Source organism: Xenopus laevis, chromosome 3S (genome assembly GCF_017654675.1).
Source record: "Xenopus laevis strain J_2021 chromosome 3S, Xenopus_laevis_v10.1, whole genome shotgun sequence".
NCBI classification, from domain to species: Eukaryota; Metazoa; Chordata; class Amphibia; order Anura; family Pipidae; genus Xenopus; species Xenopus laevis.
The window spans coordinates 59,015,996-59,026,387 of record NC_054376.1 but is presented as its reverse complement, the minus strand read 5'-3'; the positions used below and the strand labels follow the sequence as shown (position 1 = coordinate 59,026,387).

The following is a 10,392-nucleotide window of genomic DNA, read 5'->3' as shown; positions in this document are numbered from 1 at the left end:
TGCATTTTTTATGACACAAGAGATCCATTAGCCGAAAAAACTTTAAGGTTTGGTAGTTTGGAGTAGAAAGATATAGTTACCCATTTTGGATGAGACAATTCGCAATTTCCAAAAAAATATATCTACCGTATATACTCGAGTATAAGCCGAGTTTTTCAGCCCCCAAAATATGCTGAAAAACGCTACCTCGGCTTATACTCGGGTCAAGCGCAAAAACGGTCGCCGGCGTCTAAGAATAGTCGCCGGAGCCTAAGAATAGTCGCCGGTGCCTAAGAATAGTCGCCGGCGTCCAAGAATAGTCTCCAAGAATATTCGCCGGCGTCCAAGAATGGTCGCCGCCATCCAAAAACGAGACGCCGGCACCTCCAATGGGAGCAGAAACCCTCAATTTTTTGATTGAAACTTACCAGAAGCTGCTGCATTTCTCATCCTCGAGTCAATAAGCTTTCCCAGTTTTTGGAGGTAAAATTAGGTACCTCGGCTTATACTCGGGACGGCTTATACTCGAGTATATACGGTATATGGCTTTCTGGGAGAACTTATTTTTTGTGGCTTTACCCCACATAAATCACAATAAATGTGTTAATTTTTCCGTAGCAAAAATGATAAATCATTTGATTTTTAATTTTGGGGCCCCTTCGTGCCACATGCTTAAGTATACCTATGCACATTGGGAATTAGTAAAACCCTGGTGATCAGGTTTATAGTGTTTTATCTTGGTATCCAATGACTTGGGAGATAAGATGCTGCAAAGTGTAAGTTTTAAAGTAATTTACAAACATTTCATCAAAACTGCCAACTTTTGGAAAGGTTTGCAGCTTGGTAGACATATTTACCCACTTTGGATTTGCCAGAATGTGACATGTTTGGCTTTCTGGAGTAAACCTGCTACTACAGGAATATTTGGCCTTGAAATCTAAAGAACGCTGATTTCTTGAATGGTGCTTTCAAAATGTGATAGTGTGCTGCTGGCAGTTTTTGATCCATACAAGTTGGAATTCTCTATAAAACTATACATATTTGGTATTGACATGTGCAGCAGATATGGGAATCTCCAAACCAGTTGCATTTTTGCAAAAAGAATAAAATGTGTTTCTGATGTTTGTGTTATGGAAAATTACATTTTTTAATTCTTTAGATATTAAGGAGCCTATATTTTGTTACAGAATTCGAATTATGTAAAGATTTCAGAATATTTAGAAAGCTTAAGTAGTCCTGAAATGTCCCCAGGAAATTCCCCCCCAAATGAAAGTGCACAAAATGCTCAAAAAATTTTCTTGTAATAAAATCTTCTGGCAATGAAAGTGTTAAAGCCAGTGACGACAACCAAAGACAACTACCCTATAACATAGGCAAAATAGTACATTGTTTGGAGAACACTTATTTCCCTGTATAAATGTAATATGTGTTTGCATGTTAATTGCTAATCAAGAGAGGGAGGGTGGGATGGGGGGGGGCAAGTAGCACAAAAAAGAAATGTATAAATAACCCACTGCCGACTGCATCATAGTTACATAGTTACATAGTTAAATTGGGTTGAAAAAAGACAAAGTCCATCAAGTTCAACCCCTCCAAATGAAAACCCAGCATCCATACACACACACCTCCCTACTTTTAATTAAATTCTATATACCCATACCTATACTAACTACAGATCTTAGATTCACAATAGCCTTTGATATTATGTCTGTCCAAAAAATCATCCAAGCCATTCTTAAAGGCATTACCTGAATCAGCCATCACAACATCACCCGGCAGTGCATTCCACAACCTCACTGTCCTGACTGTGAAGAACCCCCTACGTTGCTTCAAATGAAAGTTCTTTTCTTCTAGTCTGAAGGGGTGGCCTCTGGTACAGTGATCCACTTTATGGGTAAAAAGGTCGCCTGCTATTTGTCTATAATGTCCTCTAATGTACTTGTAAAGTGTAATCATGTCCCCTCGCAAGCGCCTTTTTTCCAGAGAAAACAACCCCAACCTTGATAGTCTGCCCTCATAATTTAAGTCTTCCATCCCTCTAATATATTCAATAAGTTATTGCCACTTCAACATCACCATTAGGCTACAGTACAGTTCTGTTTTTGCAAGTAACATAGGGAATACCTTATCCCATTATGCAAGGAATACTTTATCCCATAATTATAAAACAATCATATTAGAAGTCACTTAGATTAGTTCAATGAACCTATTTAAAAAAATGAGCCACAGGCCGAGTGCTTTCATAGAGATCACAAACATCTGAGGTGACCGAATTTTGCTGTAAAATACACAGATTCAGCTAGTCATTAAATATGACATCACTGAGATCAGAATACAAAGGATAACATAACTAAACAAAGACACAAGCCGCAGGTTTTTATAACAGTGTAAGAAATGTTTATAAATATATATTTCTACTAAAATACTATGTTTAAGCAATAATTGTATTTCTAATTTGCACTTGCCTGATTTGATGATGATAAAAAAAACAAGTTATTTTAATATCCAAAGGGTCTCACTCATGTAGTTACAGATCCAAAAGTCAGGAGTCGAGCCATTGGAAGGTTTGTTAAAGATGCCGTTTCAGATTATGTAATACTTATCAAAAAAAAAACAACAACATGCAGTTCATCCTCTAATTCGCATTCAAAATGTTTAGTAGCAGATCAATTAAACATATGGGGTTTCATTTAAAAAAAGAATGGTCATTCGATAAAGTCTACAGAAGTCTTGGGTGGAGAGGGCTATAAAATTCTATGCATGACCAAATCCTCCAGATAGACAGCCCTACACAAACTGAACTTGTGCTTTTAATAGTAAAACACTAGGTTATGCACTAGGGTCATTTTTATTTAATAGTTCATTAATGTGAGAACTAAACATTAATATTTCTGTGATTGCTGAGAATATAATGTAGAATAATAAAACCTAAATATGACACATATATATAGCAGAACATGTAAAAATTGGTATAGACGGGATGCACCGAACCCTGCATTTTTGGGTTTGGCCGAATCCACGGTTACAGATTTGCCCGAATCCGAAACCTTTTGCAGCACCGGAAAGGCAGTGGCATCAATGAGGAAAAACCAGATGCTTGTGTGCCAATTTTTTCCAATAAGATAAGAATGGAATGGCCAGGTTCTTGGATTCGGCCAAATCGTGATAAATATAATTTGGATCTGGCATTTGGTGCATCCCTAATTTTATACTGGCCATAGATACAAAGATACCTTCGATTCATACAACTTTGTAACCATGTAGATCGTCCTAACATTTTTCGTACCATACCGATCGACCGTTTAGTCGATCGGACAGGTTTGACCGGCCACTGACAACCTCTCTGTGTGTATTGCCTCACGATCTCAATGGGTGACTGTCACTACAATTTGTCAGACGTAACTTTCGTACGATTGCAGTCACAGCCAGAACAACGTCTGATATGTTCTTTTACTACTTTATTTAATCTGAATGCTAATTGCAGGTCGGAAGATTGCCCCGTTGGATACAAGGCTAAAATCTGCACGTCTATGGCCAGCTTTAGTTAAGATTAGGGATGGGCAAATTTGTCCCTTTTCGTTTTCGTGAAACTGTAATTTTGACGCCCGAGACAATTCAGCGGTGTCAAAATTGATGCCGGCGCCCATTAAAGTCATGGAGCGTCCGTTCACTAGTTGAACAACGTACAATTTTCTTATTATAGAGAAAAAAAATAAATTGTTAAACATTTGACTTATTTGATTAAAATGGAGTCCATGGGAGGCGGACTTCCCGTGCTTTGGATCTTTCTGGTTAATGGGTTTCCGGATAACAGAGCCCATACCGGTAATGTCCCAGACACAGATATTTTGATGGTGAACAGAAAATGGACACTAATGAATCAGAGACCAAAAGAAGAATTCCTGGCAATAAAGTAATTAGAGATGGGGGATATAATTTATATGCATGACTTGAGATGTGAACAGGGGAATGCAAACAATTGGCAATTCCCCACTGTGAATGCATAGTGTAGGAGTAGGTCCATCCTGACATCAAATAAAGATTCTATTATTTGCAGCCCTCTTAATACTCTAAGATTCAACCAAGTGTTTCTATAGCTGTAACTTTGATATAATGAATGGCGGCAGATAGCTATGTTAGAAGAAAGGAGGTTAAGTTTGTATACAGTGAGAACATACATTTTTTATCTGTCATGATTTTTATGGTGTCGTTTTTATTTCTAAATTATACTGTTTACACTGCAGATAATTCACTCGACCACGTAAGATTTCATTCCTAACCCAGCAAGTCTATTATATTGTGGTAATTTGGGTTAGTAGGCAGCCATCTCAGGTAATTTTGCCTGGTCATGTGCTTTCAGAAAGAGCCAGCACTTCAGGATAGTATTGCTTTCAGGCAGGCTATTGTTTCTCCTACTCAATGCAACTGAAAGAGTCACAGTGGGACATGGAATTTTACAATAGAGTGCTACCAGGATGCTGTTATCTGGTTACATTCCCAATGTTCTGCTGATGGGCTGCTGTGGGAGAGAAGGGAGGGGGTGTTATCACTCCAACTTGCAGTGCAGCAGTAAAGAGTGACTGTATCAGAGCAAAAGTTACATGACTAGGGACACCTTGGAAACTGGCAATACAGTATGTCCAGCCCAATGTCAGATTTCAAAATTAAATATAAAAAAATCCATTTGTCATTTCGAAAAATGGATTTCAGTGCAGAAGTCTGCTTGAGCAGCACTATTAACTTATGCATTTCGGGAAAAAAACACGTTTTCCCATGACAGTATCCCTTTAAAGATTTTTTCTTAAAGATGCTGAACTAGTAGATACAACAGGTGTAAAAACAGAACTGGGCACGCTTCTAGCAAATGATAAAATAAAGTAAAAATAAAGGGGTTCTGTTGATCTACTCTAAACTTTTTAACATTACACAGTTGTATCACAAATAGATACTGGTTGGCTTCGCTCAAGTTAGGATGACTGGATTTTTCAGGTTACTATGTACCTGGGTAAACACACACCAGAGAGAAAGCATCTGTGAACATTTCACCAATTTTGCATATGTAAAAGAGAATCCTAAAGAGGGAAGTTAAGTTTGTAATTTTAGATTTTTTCTTTTTTACATTTGCAAGGCAACAATTTCAACACACTTCCTCATTGGGTTTTTAAAGCAAAACCAGGGCACACATACAGTACATACAAAAATTTCAAAGCATAAGTACATGACTGTGGGTGTCAAAGATACCCAGAAAACAAAGGGCTTACTGGTGTGGGGACAAATAATGTATTGCTATGGAGGAGCATAATTTATATATTCACCTTTTTTGGAAGCCAATACTTTGCCTATTTGTATTGTTCACTAAAGCAAGATGATTTTTGCCATTAAGTATGTTAGCTATCTTTCTTATTTTTGTAGTTGGGAGAGAACCTCATTCATCTACAGAAATATACACAACCCCCTCTTTCAATGTCTATGGATCATGTCAATAGTATATGCTCTATATATATATATATATATATATAATATAATATATATATATATATATATATATATATATATATATACATATACATATACATATACATATATTTTTATTTTTTTTTCTTGATAAAGGCCCCAATGTTGGGCCGAAAGTGCTATATTTCTCGCAAATCTATTTCCCTTACCTAGCAATAGGTGTACTGATTAAATATGCCTTCCAGGCTATATTTGTACACATCTCCAAACACCAGTTGTATATTTCAGACTTATTTATGTGATATTTTATGTGGTTTAGCTTTTTAGACAAATGATGGCCTATTCTGCAGATAAAGAATCACTGAATAACTATAATGTAACTTAAAGGGGGCTTTTCAATGGTGTGTGCTCTGCCGAGAGAGAGACTCACCACAAGTTGAGCATTTTCACGCAGCTAAAGTTTGGTAAAAGACAGAGAGAAAGAGAGAAATATTAATACACCTAAGAGACAAAGGGTATAGAATGGGGGATGCAGCCATGCAGACAACATGCCTTGCAGGTCGTAAAAATAGTGGGAGATTGCAATTAGGCAAAGAGAGCCTGGGACAATAATATAATCTAGTTTATCTCTTAGCCGTTACTAAAGAGGAAGTAAAGGTTTTCCACAAAGTTTAGTGATACAGTTAGAATTACTTAAATTGCTTTCTAAAATATATGTATTGATTCTTCACTGCTATCTTCATACTCTCCTTTTTCAGCAGAAGCCAATAGCAAACAAGTACATGAGACATCAGTGCTAGGAACCACTTGTACTCGCTCTCAATTGGATCCTATAGCAGAAATGGGAGTATGCAGCAGAAAGCTGTAATTATTTGAATGAACATGATCAGACAATGTGCTCTCAGATATGGCTGATGGAACTGAAGCTTAAAACTCCTAAACAGGACTAAAATAATACATATATATTAGAATGTTGCTTATTCTAAGACTGTCCAACCAAATCCATAAACTTGCTGGGAAGCCTTTATATCCTCTTTCAAGGAACAAAAGCATTTTGGAACATTCACCGTTTCACACATAAATGTTTCCATATATCCACAAACATGAATATATAAACAATATGGCATGTGCTGGGTGAAAGAAGTCATTTCAGCTGCATTTCCTGATGTCTTTAGAAACAGATATGCTTTCCTGACCCAAGTAAATAATAGAAAGGAATATTGCTTCTCCATCCCAAAATCAGGACAATCAGTACATGCAATACAGCTCTATGAATACAGAATACTCTTACACACATACACTAGTGAAAATGACAATGTGCACTTTCTACATGGGGTAATTTGGGGACCAAAGCTCACTACATATATACTATGTTCAACCTGAGCTTTTCTAGCTGTTGCAGAACTAAAACTTTCATCATAACTTGAAAGCCAACATCAGCCGATAGATGCTGAATTGTTTTAAAAACAGCTGGAGTAAATTTAAGACATCTCTGGTTTGGCCAGTAGTGCAAACGAAAGTTATTTTCCCTAACTTTGTATTTACTAAAAATGCTTGTTAGCTCCACTCTGCTAACACCCTTATATTTCTATAGGACTTTAAAACAAACGTCTCAAATAAAATGCATCAAATACCGTTTATAACACTAAAATTACCTGAAAATAAAGTAGCTTCCTTTCTCAAATTACATAAAACAAACTTTAAAGAGCAAATAAAGACCAAAGGCAACACCAAACATTATAATGTTCTGGACAGGACACATGATTAGTTACACTGGTCATTTTTATGAGAAGTTTGTTATTCAGAATAATGCCACATATGAGACTAGAATACATTTAGTGTAGTTTAGCAAACTTCTAATTAAAAGCTGACCTTCAAAGAGAGTCAGAGAATGGACATAGTATACATCAAACTATAATTGGAAGAATGACCTTTCAGATTTACTCTCAATCCAACATAACCATAAGAATAAATAAACACAGTTGCTAACTGCAATATGCAAAGCAACACTGGGTTTTTGTGGCTAAATCTTGCATTATTAAAGAGGGAGTCTGAGCGACCGCATGCAGAAGCATTTGCGTTAAAATATGGCTGTAAATGATTGTATAGATATACAGTAGATGCTTAAGAAATGGCAAATGGTAGTCTGAGGAATGGATGAAAGACACATGAGGCAAATTAGGTAAAACATGCAAGCACAGAATCTGGTTAAGTAGAAAGAATGAGTACATACTTTGCTTCCTCCACAACCTCCACCTCGGCCTGCGCTGTGATCGGTGCATTGGAGTGACCTCCCGTTTGGTCATCTGCATTAAGCTGCCCATTAGTTGAACTCATTACCTACACCAAAATGAAATTATAATTAGAACATGAGTAACACAACTTCCTAAACTGTAGGATGGGCCTTATTCTAACTTAAATTCTTACTTCATCTAACATATGTAATTGAAAAGTTTTACGCTTTGGTATAAAAGTGCAGATGAAAGACACTCAGTTTCTACTAATTACTGTTGCTAGTGCCAAATCTTGTTCAGACATAACCAGAAGAACACTCCAACAGACTTGATTTATTTTATTTATCATCTTTCAGAAATCTTAACAGCAGGAACCCAACCATTAGGGACTTTATAAATGACAGCATAATAATAAATGTATAGTCACACATGAATGACATTCCTAACAGCAAACAATGGAGCACCCTGTTCCTTTTTTGTAACTATATAATACAGACGCAGAGTGTTATTCCTGGTGTTCTACCTACAGTCACTAGAAAATATTTATCTTTGGGAGAATATCATCTTTTTAAGTGCTTTCCCTAAAATATAGGGAGTTAGTGCTCTTCCACTTCTTAGTTGTAGTAAAAAAGGGGCTCAAGTGCCCGTGCAAGGTGCAGATTAGCGTCAGTTAAGAAGTGACAAAAGAAAAAGGTCACAATGGGGTCCTGCCCTTACCACCTATGTCCCTTGCGGTTCCCTAACTTGCACATCTGAATGACATAAAAGTAAAGGGCTAGATAGGGGGATGCCTCCATTCCAACCTCATGAATACAGCGGTGCTGAAAGAAGGCAGCACTGCATTCAGTGTGGTAGCTGTAGGTCTCAATGTAGAAATGCTGCCACAGGGCCCGAAGAAGGCAGTGTGCAAACTCTCTTATAGTAAATGATCCCTCATGTCATGATTCATAAAAACATCATCTCATTCAAACCTCACGGAATAATCTTCAGTATGAAGCTGGCACTGTTCTTATGTAGTCTTAAAGGGTTTGTTCACCTTCCAAACAAATTTCAGTTGTTTTCAGATGGTTCACAATAAACAAAGACTTTTTTTCATTTGCTTTCCATATTTTATCTCTTACTGTTTCCCCCAAAATGTAAGTTTAAAGTTCGATGTTTCTGTCTCCAGTGTTTCAGTCTGAAAGCTGTGATTCAAGTGCATTCTGAACTGTTACAATTTGCTACATTTAGTTTATACAATCAGTTGATACATTTCTCAGCAGTATCTGTGGAATATTAGCAACTATTGTATCAATTCTAACAATTGTCTTTAATGAAACTCAGAGATTCAAAGATAAGAAATGTATCAATTAAATGTATCAATTTAAACAGTTAGAGTCGGCGACCCCCCCTTCCGGTTTAGATGGTGAAAAATTAAAGTTTAGATTTCAATATCAGAAAAATGGTCACTAATACAAACTAGATTTCTGGTGAACTATCTGAAACCAAATGAACTGAAAAAAAGTATTTGAAGGTGAACAATCCCTTTAAGGATTGAAACAACATCTGTGCTGTAAAATGTGTGTGACATGTTTAAGACATTCCAAAACGAAAGATTTAAAGCTAATTAATTCAAACATCTACTTGTTCCCTATCCTGCAGCTGCCTAAAATTACAACAAACAGTCTCATTGCTCATTGTCTAATACCTGCACGGATCCCCCATGGCGGTCTGATGCCAGGTGAGGTACCAGGTAAGCGGGATGAGCCTGCCGGCCGACCTGCAAGTCCCAAGCTCCTCTGCGGTCTGGCACGCCCGTCTGCTCAGAAGTGTTAGGAAGCATGCGATTGCGAGATGTGGAGGCGAGGGATTGGATTTGGGAAAAGGGGTATCAGCCAGGCCAAAGCAATGGAAACATATCACTGTGTTAGTGAAGGTGAGTAGAAAGCACAGCTGTGATCATGTGCTGAAAGCATAGGAAAGTATTTAGCCCTCTCTTTGCCACAAAAGCATATTTAGTTCAACTTTTATGATCAAGAGAGGCTTGGCATGGTAGTGTAAGCAAAATATAATTAAACAGAGTAACAAAACTGTAAGCAAGGGTCATTTGTTTTTACAAAGAATCAGTCCGGTACAGTAACATCTAGTTCTCAAGATTGAACTGGAAGGCTTCCATGCAACCAACCCATTTTTTAAAAATGTATATAATGTAATAATAAAACTCACCTTGTACTTGCTCAAAATTAAGATTGTTAAAAGCAATACAACCATACTTACTGTATGGAGATCCAAAATATGTAAAGATTGCTTTCCGGAAAAGGATATGACTTTTTATTGCAACCAGCCCTTTCATTAGTCCATTAATGCAATTTTCTCAAAAGTAATATATCTTGATGTGATGTTTCAATCTGATAAATTTACCTAATACATTTTCAAAGAAGCTACCTCTGAGGTTCTTTCTGCTTTTATATGTAACATATCTACATATAATTACAGTAGGGGTGTACTGTGTGTATATATACACACACACCGCTAAGTATTTAATATTACTGGCCCTTTAAGACATAGATGAGGGCAATTAGGTAGAAAATTAACTTATCTAACAGCCCTGCACAACATGCATTATTTAATGATCTGCTGCAACACACAGGAAGCCATGACTTGCTCCTTCCACAATTTTATAATGCACCAACAGGAAATATACATGGCCCTAAGAGTGCGTTCTCTCTCTCTCTCTCTCTCGTTC

The 10,392-nt window shown here is 37.0% G+C and overlaps 1 protein-coding gene across 4 annotated transcripts in view; it reads right to left on the bottom strand.

The window, feature by feature from the left end:
* Positions 1–10,392, bottom strand: part of csnk1g1.S (casein kinase 1 gamma 1 S homeolog) — a 37,527-nt gene that overhangs the window by 4,398 nt on the left and 22,737 nt on the right. The window contains exons 10-12 of one of the 4 annotated variants that reach the window (XM_041587588.1): positions 9,355–9,465; positions 7,667–7,773; positions 5,864–5,887 (exon numbers count right to left, since the gene is read on the bottom strand). In XM_041587588.1, the coding sequence (XP_041443522.1) occupies positions 5,864–5,887; positions 7,667–7,773; positions 9,355–9,465 (242 nt within the window). 4 annotated transcript variants of the gene reach the window in all.